The 22,090-nt window shown below is 32.2% G+C and overlaps 1 protein-coding gene across 2 annotated transcripts; it reads left to right on the plus strand.

Moving 5' to 3' along the window:
- The first annotated feature begins 2,842 nt into the window (after positions 1–2,842).
- On the plus strand, positions 2,843–8,546 carry LOC127134188 (cleavage stimulation factor subunit 50). 2 transcript variants are annotated; one of them, XM_051061785.1, is made up of 14 exons: positions 2,843–3,150; positions 3,234–3,317; positions 4,052–4,164; positions 4,861–4,933; positions 5,059–5,142; positions 5,223–5,309; positions 5,621–5,691; positions 5,840–5,891; positions 5,984–6,041; positions 6,457–6,557; positions 6,643–6,797; positions 7,814–7,922; positions 8,110–8,166; positions 8,248–8,546. In XM_051061785.1, exons 1-14 carry the CDS (start codon positions 3,049–3,051, stop codon positions 8,398–8,400), a joined length of 1,299 nt encoding a protein of 432 aa, XP_050917742.1. In that variant the 5' UTR covers positions 2,843–3,048; the 3' UTR covers positions 8,401–8,546. The 2 variants fall into 2 exon arrangements, with proteins under 2 accessions (XP_050917742.1, XP_050917743.1); XM_051061786.1 differs by lacking the exons at positions 7,814–7,922; positions 8,110–8,166; positions 8,248–8,546 and adding an exon at positions 7,413–7,781.
- The last annotated feature ends 13,544 nt before the right edge of the window (positions 8,547–22,090 follow it).

Below are 22,090 nucleotides of genomic sequence, written 5' to 3' on the forward strand. Positions count from 1 at the left end.
TGAACAACACCAATAGAAAAGTAGCTGTGATTTTATGAGACAAAGAAGCTATTGTTGAATTGGTCCTATTTGACAATTGTTGAATTAGTCCTATTTCCTAGGTATGTCTGTACTCAACTTTTATTCATCTTTTGAAAAAAAAAAAGCTTTTCGTTCTTACAATTTTAAAATATTATTTTTTATTTATAGATAAATTTAATTGTATTGTAATCATTGTTAGTTTTTTTTATAGATTTTTTAAAATAAAATATAATTGTTCATTTCGTTACTAATTTAATCCTGAATATATGTGATATGTTAATAAAACTGTAAAAATTGACCATGTGTATATTAATAAAATTTTGAAAACTAACAAGAGATGGGGCCATCTATTAAAATTGGTTTGATGGTTGTCTTATTAGGAATGTAGGGTCAGATTTCTAGACTTTTTTTGAGGATGATCTTTGGATTGTAAATTTATCTCTTAAGATTAGGTTTTAAATGCTCTTCACTATTTTTTCAAATTCAACATGGACGGTGGATGAGATAGGTAAGTGAGTTAAATCTTAGATGGAAAAGAAATCCAACCTGTGAATGTTAATTTAGTAATTCAATGAATTTTGAAAAATATATATTAACTTGTTTATTATTCATTTATTTAATTTAAAAGCTCTTTAAAACTAATTAATTAAAAATATATATAAATTTTCAAAAAACAGTTTTACAATTTGAATTTAATATTAAATTATCATTTAAATGGGTATCTAATATATTAGATGATATTATATCCCAAACACATGATATTGTCTAAGTATTCTTATTTAACTACTTATCTTATCATATTTTATCTTATGTATCAAACAAATCTTAATAATATTAATAAATAAAAAATAAAAAATATGGTGTTAAAAAAACTTCTTTTTATATGTATTTTTTATTGTTAAATCTCTTAAATTTTTTATTTGGAGTTTGGAGGGAAATAGAAGGAAGGATTTTGAAAAATATAAAAAATTGAGTGAAAAGAATTACAAGATTTTGATTGAAAGAATTTTATAGTGTTTGTAGTTATTCATAGCATAAAAAATCTTTAATTTGAAGAATTCAAAATTTATGGAAAGATCAAATAAATTGTTCAAATATAATTTTTATTATTATAATATTTTAAAATTTAAAAATATATTAATGATAAATATTATTTTATCATTCTAAATAAAATATTTTTTTCAACAAAGGTTAAAATGTATATATATTTTGTTGTAATAAATTATTTTCGAAACCCTTCCTTCATCTCCCTTCCAAACTTCCAAACAAAGTCTTAAGCAGTGTTATTCTTACTTTCTCCGAAAACAATCTTTCAATAATTTGAACTAAAATGTACCATTTATTAGAAGAATTTAATTAAAATAGTGTAAACAAATTTTATATGGTAAAGTTGCATATTGAGAGAAGTCTAACTTTTAACCATTTATATAAAGTAATATAAACGGAGGATGACGATAAAATAATTTTTACACTAACAATGCATAATAATTAATTTCTTATTTAAAATATATTTTCTTTGAGTTTAATGACGATACACCGACAATAATAAAAAAGTTTTACATTATCATTCAATGATAATATATCACTCTACCTTATCATACAAGTAATTAAATTTTTTAATATCAATTATCTATCCGTTAAAAATCAATGGCATTAATTTCTTAAATTGTATTTTCACGTCAAATTATTTACACTAAAAAAATACATTTAATTAATGAAGTAATATTTATATTTTCCATTCGCATATCTTATTATAGCATAGAATGTGTCCAATTTCAACAATCTACTATATATTTAGCTCTTTCTAAGATTGACATGTGACACTCATAGACACATTTTCTCTCTTCATTAAAATTACAAATATCTTTCACATTTTTTTCACACTTTCCTGATTTCATTTTAATTTTTTTTCTTTTTATATATTTATTTTCATTAAAAATACTAATAATTTATTTTTTAACTTTAATAAAATTAAAAAATTATTTTATCTCACGTGTCACTATCAAAACAATATCTATTTTATTTTATCAATTACCTTAATTTAAGATACAAAATTTTTATTTCCAAATATTAATTTATTTTCTTTTTGTATGCTTATGTAATATAATTAAAGTTATATAGTTATCGTTTATTTTACAATTAAGTAAATCATTTCAAATTTTGCATGTGTATCTAAATACATTTTATATCGTATCAAATAATTATTTTTTATCTCAAGGGTTATTAGTAACACAATTTCTATTTTATTTTAATTAATAATTTGGTTTGATTTGAAAGATATAATCTTTATTTTAAAATATAATTTTTTTATAATTATTTAATACAATTAAGTTTATATAATTATTTTTCATTTTCTAATTAAATAATTCATTTTAAATTTGCATATATATGAAATACACTTTATATATATATATATATATATATATATATATATATATATATATATTAATTGAGATTAATTATTATGCACTGTCAGTATATATATATATATATATATATATATATATATATGAAATACATTTTACATATGATTATAGAAAAAGTCAAATTTCTCTAAAAAGTCAATGACCGTGATTAACTGACAGGACAAAATATCTTTACACTGTTAGTGCATTTCAATTAAATTCATTTTAATTTAATTGGAATTTATATAATCATTATCTCTTCTAAAATTAATAATTAATTTTAAATTTAAATATATAAATATATTCTATATTGTATAAAATAAATTTATAAGTGCGATCGACATCTGGCTAATAACTTACTAATGGTCATCATCAACCAACGAATATATCCTTTTTCTCATTTTCTTTTACTTATGGAATAATTTTTTTATTTAAAAAAGTACCTTATATTACCATTTTGAGGACAAGTGAGTCGCTGAAACTCACTAGTGACGGTGACGGCAGCAAAACAATTGAGAAACACAGTTCCAGAATCAGTTCATTGGATTCTCATTCTCTCATTCTAGGGTTCTTCTTCTACATTGGCCCCCTTTCCTTTCCATTCTGCATAAAGGAATCATCAATGGAAAACAGTAGCTCGGGGCAAACCGTGCAAGATGGCAAACTCTTCAGACACCTCAATTCTCTTATCGTCGCTCACCTTCGTCACAGCAATCTCACTCAGGTTACTGCAATTTCTTCATTCACTCCACTAAAGTTATGCATTTTTTAAGTAAAAATGAAAAATGTTTTTTTTTTTCACTTCAGGCTGCTACTGCTGTTGCTTCTGCAACGATGACACCGTTGAATGTAGAAGCCCCATCCAACAAGCTTCTTGACTTGCTTGCTAAGGTTCTTACGAAGAAACCCTCTATTTTCATTTTTTATTTATATTGGTTGTTGTGGTTGTTATGTTATAGGCAGAAACTATATATTTTTGTTTTGATAATAAATTTATTATTTGTTTTTAAATTGTGATTATCATAAATGTATAACGTTGATGAACGCTTATGTCTTTTTCTTTACAAGTATTTTTGTATTGTTTGGATTGATGGAGTGGTATTCTATTGTTTGGATCATTTTAAATCGGATAGAGCGGAGCGGAATGAAGTTGTATAGATCCCATTTCCTTCCAACACTTACCACCTTATTACTTCCCCTTGATTTGGGCGGAATGAAGAATTTGCCTTGTTCCATCTTAAAATTTCCTAATGATGGAAATGAATCTTTGCTCCGCTCCATTCCGCTATATTCCGCTCCGCTCCGTTCATTTTATTCTGATCGTATAGTTTCCTAATTTTTTAAAATTGCTTGTATCCTCATATCATCTATGTCTCTCTAGGACTTCTTCACTATAGATTGTATGGCTTAGTCCCTATTCGTAAAAAGGACTAGTATGGTCCTATATTTGAGGTTCTTAGGGACTATTTTATTTTTTTTATTTTTGGATTCTTGGGGACTAATGTGTCTTGCAGCAAAATGATTCAAATATGAACTTGGGAGTTTACTCCTCTCTTTTTGTGTAATATATAAACTTGCCTTTTAATGCGAGCATTAGGAAGCATTTTGTTCTAAAGAAATAACAGGGTCTTGCAGCGGAAAAGGATGATGTGTCAAGAGGGACTTCATCTTCCCCCTTTCAAGATTTGGGTGCATCATTGCCCTTGCCCCGTCCCGGTGCAACACCCATTGATTTCAGGCAATTTTTTTTTACATTTGTTCTATTGTTTTGGATACTTTCCTTTTGCATTTGAAGTTAATGGAACAGTGTTTAGTTTGCCTGTCTGAGAAATGCTTGATATTATGATGTTACTTGTTGGTACCTTTGTTGCAAGCTAATGTTTCATTAATTTTTACTACTGTTTTATATGTTTGTTTTGTGTGGAATACCGAGGAATGTTTAGCAGTTGGTTCCATAACTGTTGTGGAGAATTATTGCTTTTAGTTTAACTCCATAGTTTTTTTCTTTATCTTTATTTAAACTTGTAAGGAAGAAGCAGTTCAGTTCAGGCTTATCGATTTTAGGCAAGTATGGAACAGTTTAACCAAGAATAACACTCATTTCTATTAATTGAAAATGAATAAAGTAAAGAGTTAGCATGTAAGATTGTTAGGACACAGGGATATGCCATTGTATATTAGATATAGGCTCTACTTGGAGGTTTGTTTTACCTGTTTTATTATTCATTAAAGCAAATATTTCATCTAACGAAAGTAGGACTACATATTTGAGTCCATCTTTAGATTAACAAATACTTCCAAAATGATCATATTGTTATCTTTTATTTTGGTTTCATGCTACTTGGAATACTACTTTAAAGTTCCTTCATTTTAAGATAGAAATCAGGACAGGGGAAACATTTTCACCCTTGAAAATTGTGCTTTGGTGTAACAGTTCTTTGGCAGATTTAAAAGGTTCGTCAAAGAGTTTCCCAAAGCATGAGACACGGCACCTTTCCGAACACAAGGTATGCAATATGCTTGAATAGCATACACTTATCCTGCATTATAGTTTCAAAATATCATGCAAACCCTACTAATAAGCAGTTAGTTTTTGTTATTTGATTTTTGAACTGATTGGCTTAATTTCTAGAATGTTGCCAGATGTGCTAAGTTTAGTCCTGATGGAAGGTTTGTTGCCACCGGAAGTGCAGATACATCAATAAAGCTATTTGAGGTGCTGATTTATTATTTTGACTGAATGTATTGTTCTTTCTTGATACAATTTTCAAACTTATGCTTCAATTTATTTGGCAGGTTTCAAAGATCAAGCAGACGTTGCTCCCAGATGCAAAGGATGGTCCTGTGCGGTCTGTTCTAAAAACATATTATGACCATACACAAGTATATTTTCACTTTTCTACGTTCTGTTGAATTTTTCATGTGAAACTATTTATTATCGAAGATACACAGCATTTGAATATCAAAGTGCTAGCTTCTATTTGTCTGTGTTGTTGTGGAGTTTTTTTCCCTGTATTGTTACACTTGCTCTTATACTTATGAGTTTTGGAAGATTTTTTGTTTTGACATAATTCATTATGCTTTTACTTGGTGAATTGTAACCCTGATGAAATGATTCTTAGAAACTGTCTTCATATATCTGACTTTTCTTATATATATATATATATATATATATATATATAACAAAACTGCAGCCAATAAATGATCTGGATTTTCATCCGCAAGGTACTATCCTGGTTTCTGGAGCCAAAGATCAGACAATAAGGTATCATCTCTTGCAGTAATCTAACTTATTTAATTTTGGTTCTGCAATATGCATCTCATCTGTATTCTTTTTTCTCGTTTCGGTCCTTTATATTTTGAAAGTGCTCTTAGAATTTGTCAGTTTAACACATTGGTCTAATATCCTTTAGGTTTTTTGATGTTTCAAAAGCCAATGCCAAGAGATCATACAGGCTTATCCAGGTAGTGCTTTTCTACATTTATATGCTAGCAACAAACGTGCAACAATAAGAATTAAGCATAAACTTTCATTTATGTTGAGTTTTGTCTTGCAGGACACACACAATGTTCGCTCTGTATCTTTTCACCCCTCAGGAGACTTTCTGTTGGCAGGTATTTATTTTTATCACACCTATCTACTTAATAATATGCTAATATTGTCTTTTTCCTTACAAAAATGGATTCAATATCCATTTTTTGCATTCTTCTGTTTCATAATAGTATGCAATCTCCATTTATGCATTCTTGTCCCACCATTTAGTATCGGGTTGCTGTCAATACGTCAATACTTAGAGGTTTATATGTCAGTGAATCCACTCTTACTTCTGAGTTTAGGTAATAACTAAACAATTTGTATTATTTCTTCTTATAGGAATTGTGATATCGAGTGCTATTGGGTGACTTATTGATAATATGAATATAAAAGGAGAAACCCCGTCTTTGTTTCTAGATTACTTTCCAATCCGCATCTTTGCTTTTTTCATTGATTTTCTCAATATCAAAGTTGTTTAATATCGATTTCTGACAGGCACTGATCATGCGATTCCACATTTGTATGATATAAATACCTTTCAGTGTTATCTGTCAGCAAATGTTCCAGATAATAGCCCTAATGGAGCCATAAACCAGGCATGTCAATTGTCTTTTGTTCACACACTGTTAACTACTTTACTTTCATCACAGTGATCCAAATGTTTCCTTGTCTGTTTTGTAGGTTAGATATTCTTGTACAGGTTCCATGTACGTTACAGCATCTAAAGATGGTGCTATTCGGTTGTGGGATGGCATCACTGCCAACTGTGTGCGCTCAATAACTGCAGCACATGCTACAGCAGAAGCTACCAGTGCAATTTTCACAAGAGATCAAAGGTAAAATATATTTTGGAGCAAATATTTAATAAATTGGCTATACAGTTAAAAAAAACATGAGAATGATAGTGCCACTATACAAATTATAAGTCACAGTTTGGGTGAGCCGGGCTGGTGGGTTGTCTTACGTAATTTCCAAGAAAAAATGTAGCAAAATAAAAAAAAATAGAAAAAATTATATACAGAAATTGTAATCTATAATAAGAATAATCATATGCTCACAGTTGTATAAGTCTTCTATGTTGATTAAGTCTCTAGTTCCATATGTCAAATCCAATTAAAACCAACTAAACCATCAAACATTGTTTTTATATTCTTGGATGATCCCACCATACTCCAACATGTACAATTCCACTCCCTCAAAGAAATACCGAATGGTCAATTCATCTCCTGCAAACAAAAATTAGATTTTGCAAATGAATTTGGAGTTCTCTGTGGCTCGTTTTCTAAAGAAGAGGTGTAGATGAAGGTTGTTTGTGGAGGTGGAGGGAGACAAAGTCATTGTGTGGCTGATGGAGTTAGGGTAGGTGGTTCTGTTTGTGGAAGCTCTTAGCTAGAATTGTGGCTGTGGCGGTGGGATCATTCACATACTTGTTTGATGTTTTGTTGGTTAAGGCACCTAATGGAGAAAGAGTTGATGACTAGCAATGGCAGCAACTTGCAAGATGCAACTGGGAGAGGGCAGATTGTCTGTCAAGTTGACAGTGGAGGGTGATTTCCAAAGGGATGGCTGTCTGAAGACCAGAACAGGAGGGAGTGACTGCTCTACTTTGAAGTGGTTGCTTCCATTGGAGTTCCAAACCAGAATTAACAATCTGCAATGGCCATGTGTACTAATTACCACAATACACATTAGGATCTTGTGTGTTACTTTTATTTGATGATGTTGTTGGTTTTTTTATTACAGTAGTTAATTGCTTTGGATGTAAAGGCCAATGCTAATTGACCAACTTTTTACACTTTGAACTTTCTGGATAAGCTTAGATTGTTGTATCAATATAACTGTTAGTTTTTAGGTTTGTCCTCTCCTGTGGGAAGGACTCTACCATAAAGCTTTGGGAGGTTGGCTCTGGAAGATTAGTCAAACAATATCTCGGTGCCGTGCATACACAACTAAGATTCCAGGTACATTGATAGGCTTTATTTACTATTTAGTATGCTTTTGATTTGGTCAATTCATATACTGGTAAGCCAATCTTTTGGTCTTAGTGAGGCAAATGCATAGAATCAAAATAACACTTCCCTATCCTCTATTCAAGTAGTATTTCCATCCATGGTCTTATTTTTTCCATTCTGCGTACTCTCTTTGCAGGCTATTTTTAACGCAACAGAAGAATTTATTCTATCCATAGATGAACTCAACAACGAGGTTTGTTTAGCTGTCTATTATGTGATGTTAGCTTTATAAAATGAATTTGATATGAAGAATCTGGCGTACCTACATTTACAGGTCATTATCTGGGATGCGATGACAACAGAAATAGTAGCAAAATGGCCTTCTAATCATGTAGGTGCACCGCGCTGGCTTGAACATTCCCCAGTAGAGTCTGCTTTTATTTCATGTGGAACTGATAGATCAATTCGGTTCTGGAAGGAGGTTTAATTTATAGTAGTCCTTAATTAAAGAGATCAATGACTATAGTTAATTCTGCAAAATCGGTAAATGTATTTACTGCATAAAATTGGAGGATCATGTTAACCTGTGCTGATGTGGCGTGTTAGTTTTTTAAATGCTTAATTATTTTTTCAGTCCCTGTTTTGACCAACTTAGCTTAATTTGGATATGATTACAAGAATGTATAATGTAGACATGCCTGTTTTGTACCACACCTCAATCTGAAATCATATTTGAGTAAATGGCCAAATTAAATTAGCTCTTAAAAACAAGGTACGTAAGCACTAGATCTTAATCAGGATCGGATGATTTTTGAAAGATCCTAAAACTATGATCGTTTAAGATCTTATCGAAGGGATATATATATATATATATATATATATATATATATATATATATATATATATATATATATATATATATATATATAGAAATGAAAATTGTAATACATAGACGAAATAACCTTTCAATCATGATTCCATAATTTAACAAATTCAAAATACTTTCTTCAAAATAAGCCGTTCAAAAAACATAAATCTCAAATCGTAGCATTAAAGGACAATTTAGCACTCAATCTTGACTACACTATCTTATTGATCCATGAGGTGTATAATATGGAAGTAAAAATACAGTCTTATTGATTCATGAGGTGTATAATATGGAAGTAAAAATAGAAAATAGAATGTTTAGCTAATGCAGCCAGAATTTATTGATGGATTTAATTCAAAATATATTTTGAAAATTAGAAAAGACGAAATTTGATACATATTTATTTATTTATAATAATTTTCTTTAAATATCTTTTATTTAGTCTAGATATATTTTCAAATACTTATAGTATAAAATTTATAATTTTATATTTTTCAAGTTTGTTAAAATATAAACTAGTTTCTATTTTGTATTTTATTCATTGTTGGATATAATACTAGTTTTTAAATTTTAAATTACACTCCTCTTATCATTTCTTTTTCAAAAAATATTCAAGTTGAATAACACATAAAACAAGTCAGAAATGTAAGGATAATATTTTTTCTTAAATAATGAAACAGAGAAAAAAAAGAAAAGATATATTATAGATATTATTTATAATTGATTTAAATAGTTTTTTTTTGCTAAGTGTTTTTGATTTTGGTCCCCGTTTTTTTTTTGTTGATGAAGTCCTTGTTGCTTTTTTGTTGGAGTTAGTCACTAATGTTAAGTTTCTGTTTTAAAAAAAACGTAGGTGGCTAACCGTGTTGACTTGAATTTTATTTTTTAATTTTATATTCTGACAAATTAATTACACGTCAAATATTTTCCACCAAAAAAAATTCAAAATTTTTATTTTTACTTTTGAAGAAAATTAGGGTTCAGAAGAAGAAAATTTGGGAGCTCTGTGGGAGACGATTGCGAGGAGGACGACGTCTATGGGCGGCGAATGTGGTAGACGAATCAATTACACGATTGAGGAAGACAATCAATTCAAAAAACGTGTTCTAGTTTTCACATTTTAAATTGTTGTGTGTCATTGAACAAGGTATGGGTTTTATTGTGAACTTTTATTACGGGGGACATTTTGTTAGGGACTATGTACTATATTACCTAGGCGGGCATGGCCATATAGTTGATATTGATCCTGATAAATGAAGTTTCTTTGAAGCTACTGGTATTTTAAAATACCTTAGTTAGGTTGAGCATTCAAAATATTGGTCATGGTGGTATAACAATGATTCAGACATGTACAATAGAATGGTTAGTGATAGTGAAGTTAATGAGATATATCAATGTTGAAATAAAATATGTAGTGAACATATATGTTGACCATAAAGTTAAATGCAATGTTGGAGTTAATGTTGTAGAAGACGAAGTAGTTGATGATAGTGCTGTTAATGTTGAGGAAGATGCAGTAGGTGATGATATTGATGTTCATGTTGAGGATGAAAGTGGTATTAATGATGATGGTGTTAATGTTAAGGATGAAAGTGTTTTTAATGATGATGATGATGATGGTGCTGTTAATGTTCAGGATGATGGTGATATTAGTGTTCAAGTAGACGAGGTAGAGCATGGTGGAGATAATGTTGAAGAAGATGAACATGAAGATAACGATGATAGTGATGACAATGACTTTAAAGCCGATGTTATATCATTTGATGGTAGCGAGGATGAAAGGGCTCTAGGGTTTGATGATGACTTTGATTTAATTGATAAAGAAGTTGAGGGGAAATAAAGAAGAGTAAAACTTATAGCAAGGAAGCACAAGAAAACTCCACATAAATTAAGAATTGGTGCGGATAATATCAGTTCATCTAGTGATGTGGATAATGAGATGGACATTAATGACTAGTAATGAGTTTGGTAGCAGTGACCCTGATGCTTCAGATTAAGAGAAAGAACCAAAGTATCATATGTTTAAGACGAAGGAGTTGGACAAGAATTACAAGTTCAAAGTGAGAATGAAGTTTGTATCACTTGATGAATTTAAGGAAGCAATTACTGAATGCTAAATATTAAATGGTAGAGAGATAAAGTATGTGAAAAATGACAAAGTTAGAGTAAGGGTAGTTTGCAAGGGCAAACGTAGATTTTTGACACTTGTTAGTAAGTTTAGGAATAAAAACACATAAAGAATGAAGATATGGGTTGGTACTCACATGTGTGGTAGGGTATTGAATAATAGTTCAGTCAAAGGTCCTTAAATGTAAAAATCTTAATGGAGAAGGAAATGTTCCAACACAACTTTTGAATTTGTAGAGAATAGTTAATTGTCATATGGTTTAATTTTGATGTTGCTTGAGATTGTTATACCTTTTCGCCTTTATATATTTGTGCTATGATGTATTTGAGACATGGACAAATCGGAGAGAAGGCATTGTTATGATGTATTTTTGTTTAATTTTCATACGCCTTTTGACTTTATGTATTTTGGAGATATGAACCATCATTATAGTTTTGTAATACATTGTCTTTTGGTTTTATGATGTATCTTTGTTGTATTTTTGTCATGCATTTTTACACAAGTTCATATCTTATTTTAGTTCATTAAGAACTAGGGATGAAAAACAAAAACAAAAAGCATACATATTGGGACCAAAAGCATACAAATTCAAAACTTCATATTCATTCATTAAATAAGAATTAAAAGAGGAAATAATGACGGAATTCATAGAGTGCTTGTTAGAGGGACGGAAAAAAAATGCAGACACATTCAAATGACAATCACCATCGTTTATGGTAAGCAATAAACAAACACCATGATACAATCAACAAAAGCTTGAACAAATTAACTTTTTTCCTTTTGTTTTTCAACTTCATCTTCATCTTCTCTTTTTTCCTAGCCTCGAGGTCTTTAATAATGCAACCTAAATCATTCACAATCTCTGAGCAATTGCATCCACTTGAATTTATGGATTCACTTGATATGTTTCGTTCAAGTTCATCATCCCGTATCTCCGCTTAAGGTTTTTCGTGGAGTTTGAGATGAACATTTTCATTGACCTATTGCAACCACAAACATGAATTTGATATGGATTAAGGTTACCAATTGAGGAAGTATCCATGCATGAATGGATAAATGTGCAGAGGAAGAAGAAGACAACTATGTTGAAGAGATGAAGAAGAAAGCAACAATATTGAAGAGAAGGAGAAGAAGTTGCAAAATCACATGAATTTTGGATTTTATCCCTCCTTTTAAAACTCTCATGTTGCATTCCATGTATGTGTTAGAATGACAAACTAAAAAAAAATTCAGTTCAATAACGTTAATCACCTACGTTTTTTTAAACATAATTTTGACGTCAGAGACTAACATTAACAAGAAAGTACAATATATAGACTCCATAAAAAAAGATTTAGAAACCAAAATCAAAAACTCACAAACTTAAAGAAACGAAAAGACTATTTAATCTTTATAATTTTACTAGCAATAGTAACATATTCGCATTTACAAAAGAAGATTCTGGTTCATATGCAATTTTTTTTATATATTTTAAATTTATATAGTATTATAGTATTATAACTCTCATTCATATAAATTATACCACATTTTCTTTATTATAATATTTTAATTTTTAAAATTTATAAAAGATCATTTTTAAAAATAGGTTTATAAAATTAAATTATCAAACAAAATTTATTATTTTTAAATTTTAAAAACTAACAAAAATAAGTCTTGCAAAACTAAATTAAACAAGTTCTGAGTTATCATTATCTTTTAAACTTTTTTTTTATGAAATTAATGAAACCAAATATATTTTATATCATTGACAACAGTTAAGAAATACATACCACAAACTGAAAAAGCTAATTCAATATGATTATTGTTGAAAATAAAAGGTCACTTGTTAAATCTTTTTATTGAATAAATTTGAAAAATTAAAAAAAATATGTAAAATTCATTTGCTTAATCTGTATTTTGTGGAATTGTTTTGATTAAATTCGTATGATTTTATTCCTAATTGTTAATCACGGTTTACGTCGCTTTGTCATTAAATCGCGTTTGTCATTGTGTTTGCTTAATTCACGATTGTATTAATCCGTTTGTTTAATTTGAAATATAGGAATACCAATCTGTCATATATCTATTGCGCTTGTCAATCGAATAGAGATCGAAGTCGTTTAGAGAATTGGTAGGTAAAAACCAGTGGTTAGCCGGAAACCGAAAATAGTAGATTGACTTATTTTATAATCGCTTACTTTTAATCATTTATTTACTTTGTTTTCTTAATCTATCCCTAAACGATAAGCCCCCCCCAAAAAAAAACCGATTTCAATAGGTTAATAATAATTCAAGAATCCTTGCGATACGATACTCGAGTTGTCGTTTCCGCTAAACTACAGTTTTCTAATTACTCGTTTTGACATGTGCGTGACAGCGAATCAAATTGGCTCTGTTGGTGGGGATTTTTGTTGTTTTTAACTGTTAGTTGAGTTAGGTGTCGATTGTAGTGTTTTGACCCCTCCGATTTGTTATTTTGGCTAATTCGCGACCGTACGTCTTACCTGGTCCGACCTGACCGAAAACTCAGCTTTCTGAAAAATTGTGTTCGATTTAAAATCTACTTTGTGTACTAGGAAAACATCTCAAAATTCTTATTTCACTTAATTAGATTAAATTTTTTCTCAAATTCCCAAATTCATTTTTTTTCTATTTTTTATGAATTTTTTACTGTTTTCATAGTCTCGAAAAAATTTCAAAATTCTTATTTCACTTAATTAGATTAAATTTCATGTTTTTGTATTTTTCTAAATTTATTTTGATCATATTTCTTCTTTCGTTTTGTTTCAGCCTAATAGGGACATTGTTGGTATTTTCGCATTTGTTGTTGCATTAGTTCTGGCTACTAGGTTTGGTTGTTCTAATCTTTTTGATTTTGATCCTGAGGTAGACAAAGCCTTGCACGCACTCCGTAGAGAAAATCAGGCTAGCACTAGTTCACCACCCGTTAGCGATTCTGATTTTGACTATTTGCATACCTTATTTGATTATGATTCTGAACTTGCTTTTGATAACATGGATGACCAAAGAACACTAAGGCAGCTTGCTACTCCTGATATGAATTGCAATGATTTATGTATTGAATATGTTGATGTTACTATTCCTTTTGAGTTGAAATCTGGTTTAATACACTTGTTGCCAAGGTTTAGTGGTCTTGCAGGTGAGGATCCGCATAAGCATCTTAAGGAATTTTAGGTTGTTTGCTCTACACCATTGAGACCTAAAGGAATCACCGAATATCACATCAAGCTGAGAGCCTTCCCGTTTTCACTACAGGGTGCTGCCAAGGATTGGTTATATTATCTTGAGCCAAATTCTATCACAACTTGGAATGATTTGAAGAAAGTCTTCCTTGAGAGATACTTTCCTGCCTCTAGAGCTGTATCAATCAGAAAAGAAATATGTGGTATTAGACAGAGAAATGAGTCATTGGCTGAGTATTGAGAGAGATTCAAATAGTTAGTATCCAGTTGCCCTCAGCATCAGATTATTGAACAACTGCTTATTCAGTATTTCTATGAGGGATTGTTACCAATGGGTAGAAACATTCTTGATGCTGCTAGTGGTGGAGCACTTGTTGATAAAAATCCAGCTACTGCCAAAGCCTTGATTGAGAGCATGTCACTCAACTCCCAAAAGTTTCCAACTAGAAATAATTCTGTGGTCCAAACAAAATGTGTGAATGAGATTCAGGTTTCCTCTTCCAACAAGGCTCTAGAAACCAGAATTGAAGTGCTTACTTCTTTAGTGAAACAAATGGCGGTGTGTAAATCTCAAACAAAAAACTTGTGTGGTATTTGTACTTCTACTGAACATCCAACCGACACATGTCCTATTCTTCAAGATGAATCGGTCACTGAGTTGCCTCAAGCATATGCAGCTAACATTTTCAACCAAAGCAACAATCAGAAAGGGTACAACATTCCTGACCTGTCCACCAACAAATACCATCCCAATTGGAGGAACCATCCAAACCTTCGATATGGAAACCATCAGCCCACCCAACAACAATTAGTCATACCCCTGCCACAACCATAAACCACTCCCTAAGTTTCCACCCCTGCACCTTCCGGACCTTCATTAGAGGATCATGTCAAGCAAATGGCTGTGAACAATCTCCAATTTCAGCAACGAACAGATTCCACTATTCAGACTTTGCAGACACAAATTGGACAACTTGCCACTTCACTGAATGCCATGCAACAATCCCAAGGATCAAACCAACTTCCTTCCCAAACAGTTGTGAATCCAAAAGACCCTAATGCTAATGCGAGTGAAATTTCCTTGAGATCCATAAAGGTTACATAACCAGCCCCAGAAAAAAATAAAAAAAATTATTGAGGTAACACCTGAACCTTCTTCTGTTATGATAGAAACTGAAAAAGAAAAAGAGAATAAGTATGTACCACTGGTTCCTTTCCCACATAGAATACTAAAAAATAAAAGGACTGATGACAGAGACAAAGAGAGAGAGATTTTAGATGTGTTCAGAAAAATAACGGTAAATATTCCACTTCTTGATGTGATTAAGCAAGTTCTAGAGTATGCAAAATTTCTGAAAGACTTATGCACAAGTAAGAGGAGGTTGGAGGGCAATGAGAGAGTCAATTTGGGACAAAACATTTAAGCCCTTATTCAGCCTAAACATTCACCTGAAAAAGCTATTACTTCAATCCTCAATCAGGCCATACCCCAAAAGTGCAAGGATCCAGGAACTTTTGTTATTCCCTGTACCATTGGGGATAGTAAATTCAAAAATTGCATACTTGATTTGGGAGCGGGCATTAATGTTATGCCTACTTCTGTTTATAATAACCTTGATCTTGGTCCTTTGTAGCATACAAGTTTAATCATTCAACTGGCGAATAGAAGCAATGCTCGCCCTATTGGGAGTAGTGAAAGTTGTGCTTGTTCAAGTTAATGACTTGATTTTTCTTGCAGATTTTTACATTTTGGACATGTATGGAGAAACAAATTCAAGCAGATCACCAGCCATTTTGGGTAGACCGTTCATGAAAATGGTGAAAATAAAAGTTGATGTTGATGATGGAACCATGTCCATGGAATTTGGTGACATTGTCGCGAAAGTTTAACATTTTTGATGCCATGAAACATCCCTTGGAGGAGCATTCCATTTTTCATATTAAATTGATTTCTGAGTTGGTTGATGACACTTGTTCTGAATTGTTTTCACTTGATTTTCCATCTCTATCTGGTTCTGATGATGTTTACTCATGTGATGATTGTATTGACACTAACCTTTATGTTGTATGTGCTGAGATTGATGCTACCTTGTAGGGTAGCATTTTTCCTACAGGTGAAGTTGTCGATTAAGCTGTTTATGCAGTTGAAGCTCTCGACATCCCGGCTACCCTGAGCACCCCATCCATTGAGCAACCACCTTCCCTAGAGCTGAAACAACTCCCTTAAAATTTGAACTATGCTTATTTGGAGAGTAATGAAAAACTCCCGGTTATAATTTCTTCTAACCTTGATTTCGATCAATAAAATAAGCTTTTGCAGGTTTTGAGGAAGCATAAAAAGGCGATTGGGTGGACATTGGCTGACATCCCAAGCATTAGTCCCTCAATGTGTATGCACATGATTTTACTTGAGAATGATTCTAAAACAGTGAGGCAGCCCCAAAGGAGGCTTAATCCTTTGATTCTCGATATTGTGAAGAAAAAGGTAACCAAACTCTTGCAAGCATGTATCATTTATCCTATCTCTGACAGTAAATGGGTAAGCCTAGTGCAGGTTGTAGCTAAGAAATCTGGACTCACAGTGGTAAAAAAAAATGAACTTGTTCCCACTAGAGTTCATAATAGTTGGAGAGTTTTTATTGATTACAGGAGATTGAACCAGGCTACTATAAAGGATCACTTCCCTTTGTCGTTCATTGACCAAATGCTTGAACGACTAGCTGGTAAATCACACTATTGTTTTCTTGACGGTTTTTTCAGGTTACTTTCAGATTCATATTACTCTAGAAGATCAAGAAAAGATCACTTTTACGTGCCCATTCAGTGCATTTGCTTACAGGATGATGCCTTTTGGTCTTTGCAATGCTCCTAGTACGTTTCAACGATGCATGATTAACATTTTTGCTTATTTTATTGAAAATTGCATGAAAGTGTTTGTGAATGATTTTACTATTTATGGTTCTTCATTTGATGCATGTTTGAACAGTTTAAATTTGGTTTTAGAGAGATGCATTGAAACTGACCTTGTTTTAAATTATGAAAAATGTCATTTTATGGTCGAACATGGATATGTCCTGGGTCGCATAATTTTTGTAAAAGGAATTTCAGTAGACCCTGCTAAGGTTCATGTTATTTCTTTACCGCCTTACCCATCTTGCATTCGCGATATTCGTTTATTTCTTGGTCATGCAGGTTTTTACAGGTGCTTCATAAAGGATTTCAGTAAGATAGCTCTTCCGCTGTCAAACTTGTTGAAGAATGACGTCACTTTCAACTTCAATGACAATTGCAAAAAAGAATTTGACTTCTTGAAGAAAGCATTGACATTCGCTCCCATAATCCAGCCCCCTGATTGGACCCTCCATTTCGAGATTATGTGTGATGCTTCTAACTATGCTGTTGGAGCGGTCCTTGCACAAAGAGTTGACAAGGCTGCCTATATTATTTATTATACTTTTAGGACGTTAGATTCTGCACAGTCTAATTACACCACCACTGAAAAGGAACTTCTAGCTATTGTTTTTGCTCTTGATAAATTTAGATAATATTTGCTAGGTTCCAAGGTTGTTGTTTTTACTGACCATGCAGCTAAGAACTTAGTGGCTGATCATTTGAATAGGATAAAAAGGGATGAAGATCCTTTTCCCATTCATGATAAATTTCCTGATGAGCAGCTTTTACTCTTGCATGGGGTTACTCCTTGGTTTGTTGATATTGTTAACTATCTTGTTGCTGCTGTTTTTCCTACAGGTGCATCTAGGATACAAATTCACAAACTCAAGAGTGATTCCAAATATTATGTTTGGAATGATCCATATCTTTGGAAGTTTGGTAGTGATCAGGTAATTAGGAGATGTGTCCGACTGTGAGATTGAATTTATTTTGCATCTTTCTCATGCTTCTCAAGTAGGGGGGAACTTTGGTCCCCAAAGGACTACAAGAAAAGTATTAGACTCAGGTTTCTATTGGCCCATTATTTTTAAAGATGCCTATAAGACCCATCGAACTTGTAAAGAGTGCTAAATAGCAGGTACATTCATCACTCGTAGGAGTGAAATGCCTTAACAACCTATGTTTTTCTGTGAGGTATTTGATGTATGGGGAATCAACTTCATGGGTCCCTTTCCTATATCATTTGGTTTTCTCTATATTTTGCTTGTTGTTGATTATGTTTAAAAGTGGGTGGAAGTTATCCCCACTAGGACTAATGATTCTAGAGTTGTTGCAGATTTTGTCAGGTCCAATGTTTTTTACAGGTTTGGAATTCCCCGAGCTATCATAGGTGACCAAGACACTCACTTCTGTAACTGTACCATGGAAGCTTTGCTCCAAAAGTATGGAGTTGTGCACAGAGTCTCTACCGCATATCACCCACAAACTAATGGGTAAGCTGAGATCTCAAATAGGGAGATCAAACAAGTTTTAGAGAAAATTATGCAACCAAACAAGAAGGACTGGAGTTGCCGTCTAGAAGACGCACTTTGGGCTTAAAGAACAGCTTTCAAGACACTAATAGGGATGTCTCCCTATCGACTTGCTTTTGGTAAGGCATGTCACCTTCCTGTAGAGATACAACACAATGCTTATTGGGCGATAAAAAGTTGTAATTTGGAGATGCAACAAACATGTATTGAAAGAAAACTCCAATTACAATAGCTTGAAGAGCTTAGGCTAGAGGCTTATTGTAACACCCCTTTTTCTACCCCAAATTATTTAGCATATAATCAGAGTAAATAAGCACGCATATAAAGAAAAGGGCGTCACATCGACGTTTTCGAAACTTAAAACTTTCAAAAACCAACAATACACCTGGTCATTCAAAATAACACATTTCACTCATCATGAATATTCAAGCAATATGCGTTCGCAACGGAAAATAAAGAATACTCATGTAATTCATAATATGATCCATGTCCCATACCATAATCATCTCTCAATACCACTAATCTACCCAATGTTACATGACCAGAGCATTGACTCATTACCCAATTTCAAACTAAATACGGAAACTCTCCAGCTATTCTTGAGCGAGCTACCGTCCACCTACTCCAGCAATACTACTCCGTAGTATCTGCACGATACCCATGTAAAGGTAACATTCAAACAGAAAGGGTGAGAATTCAAATCATCATGAAATAGCATAATAAGGCACAATGAATTAAAACACAATTTAAGAATTCATCACACTTGGTATAGTCACGTCAATAATATTAACCAACAATCATCTCACATATTTCAAACGTACATCGCATCCACATCAATACATGCATTCAATGATCACATAACTATAGACGACTCAATGCAAGACAATGTGACTCTATGCATGTGGTACCTCAATGTGAACTCAAAGTTTCACCGCTTTCCGATTCAATATCTAGAATCCAAGCCACGCTTCCGATCCGGACAAGACCAAAGCCCTACGTCTGTTTCCAATGAAGGATCACCGCTTAATACTACGCCTAATCCCAATTAAGGATTAACGTCTGCTACGTCTGTTTCCAATGAAGGATCACCGCTTAAATACTACGCCTAATCCCAATTAAGGATTAACGTCTGCTACGTATGTTTCCAATGAAGGATCACCGCTTAACCACTTCCACAATGAAGTCAACCATGCTATGAATGAATGCACACATACCAACACATATGCAATTAAGACCATCTATATATCGTCTTAACATCCCACATATCACCATGACTCACAATTGGTACATATACACATTCATCACAACACATCAATTACGATTACATATACACATCCATAACCATAAATCATTCACAATTCAATAATGGTATACATACACATTCATACAATATATTATTCACCAATATAGGCCAATCATCAATTATGTACACATAGATTTCATTCCAAAACGCACACAACATTTAAATATCAATTTTTCACTTTTCAAACTGTGTTAACCGGTTAACGCCCTGGGTTAATCGGTTAACGCAAAACAGAATGCGCTTCTTGGCAATTTTTAACAGTGTTAACCGATTAACGCTCTGGGTTAACCGGTTAACGCAAGACAAAATGTAATTTTTTTCAATATTATAACAGAGTTAACCGGTTAACGCCCTGGGTTAACCGGTTAACGCAAAACAGAAAGCTGTTCCTGCGCTAACACGAAACTGAATGCAGATTTCCCAATATTTTTCATCGTTGGAGGACTTTCGGACCTCCGATTTCGATTCCGTAAAAAGCTACACGTTCAAAAAATTATGACTCATCCAAATATATATTCATTCACAGTTTTAGCATAATTTAATCATCACAATTCAAGAGTATTTATCAAGACCTAATAATTCCAAACCATGTCAATTAAGGATTTCAACCTAAAACATGTTCCTACCCATTGACCCAATCATACTAACCCACAATGATAAGGATTTCCCCCCTTACCTTGTCAATTTGATGGAAACCTTGACTCCTCTCGCTTTTCCTCTCCTCTTTCTCTATTGCCTTCAGTGCTCAAGTGAATTCTAATTCTCACTTCCTTCACTCTTACTATTTATAATAGTATTCTAGTTGGGCTTAAATCATCTAATTTAATCACTAGGCCCAATAATACCTAATATTTAAATACCTCTATTTAAATTTAAATAATTAATCACTCACTATGCAACCAAGTTAATTAATAATTCAATTATGTCTCATATCAACTAAATAATTAATTCCCACACTAATTAAGTTAGTTACTCCATTATTATACTACCTCACAACCGCTTAATTACTTAACACTCCAAATGATTAAATATAATATAATAAAAATAATATAATAATTAATTCCTAAAAATTGGGCTGTTACACTTATGATAGCTTTTGGATTTATAAAGAGAAAACTAAGCACTTCCATAATAAGATCATTTCTAGGAAGGAATTCTCTGTGGGCCAACATGTTTTACTGTTTAACTCCCGCCTTAGGCTTATGGAAGAGAAACTTCGATCCAAGTAGATTGACACTTTTGTTGTTGCTAATGTTTTCCCTCATGGTGCAGTAGAAATAAAAAGTGCAGGTACGACAAAACCTTTAAGGTCAATGGGAAGCACCTGAAGATATTCCATGAAAGGTTGATGCCTGAATATGCACCCTTAGAATAGCTTTCCTTGGAAAAGCCCACATACTCTGCAACTTGACCAGGGAGCACCTTTTTCTTTTCTCTCACTCTTATTTAATAGTTATGTCCTTTCATTGAGGACAATGCATGTTTTAAGTGTGGGGGGAGGAAACCGTTTATTTGTTTTGTTTTCTTTATTTTGTTTCTAGTTTTTCTCTATTTTTGGTTTTTGTTTGCTTCCTTAAATAAAAAAATTGCACGATTTATCCTTTGTTTTTTGAGTTACAATTATGAGTATTTTTCTTAGTTCTCTTGACTAAAATCTTGTGGTGTGATGTGAAAAATTTGCTGTGCATTTTTAGTATGATAGGTAGGACTAAACTCTAAATTGTACATCTTTAGCAGCAAATCATTAACCCTTGTGAGCTTTGAGCCTTATATGGATAACATACAAAAATCCATCTCTTTCTTTCTTGTGTGATTCACTCATGTCTTTTGGTCTCTAGAACTTGAATTGACTCTTGTTAATGTTGTTGTTTACTTGTGCACACTGATATGGTAAAGTCAATTTTGTTTTTTGTTTTGTTTTTTTGGCCAGTTAGCCAAAAAGTCAACCCTATAACATGTTTGAAATCTCCTTGAGCCTATTATCCATTTTTTTTTGTTTAAAACTCATTACAAGCCGAGAAGTGAAAAACAATATTATCATCCTATTTATAGGGTTGAAAGAGTCTTGTTTTGAGTTGTGTGGGGTTGAATAATTATGTTTGTAATATTTCAGAAGTTCGCAGAAAAAGAAAAGAAAAATAGAAAAAGAAAAAAATGAATAAAAAAAATAGAAGGATGTCAATACATGTCAATACATACTCCTTCTGAAAAAGAAAAAAAAAGAGAAAGGAGAAGAGAAAGCAGTTGCTATAGACTTGCTCTCTCTCTCTCT

Source organism: Lathyrus oleraceus, chromosome 1 (assembly GCF_024323335.1).
Source record: "Lathyrus oleraceus cultivar Zhongwan6 chromosome 1, CAAS_Psat_ZW6_1.0, whole genome shotgun sequence".
Taxonomy (NCBI): domain Eukaryota; kingdom Viridiplantae; phylum Streptophyta; class Magnoliopsida; order Fabales; family Fabaceae; genus Lathyrus; species Lathyrus oleraceus.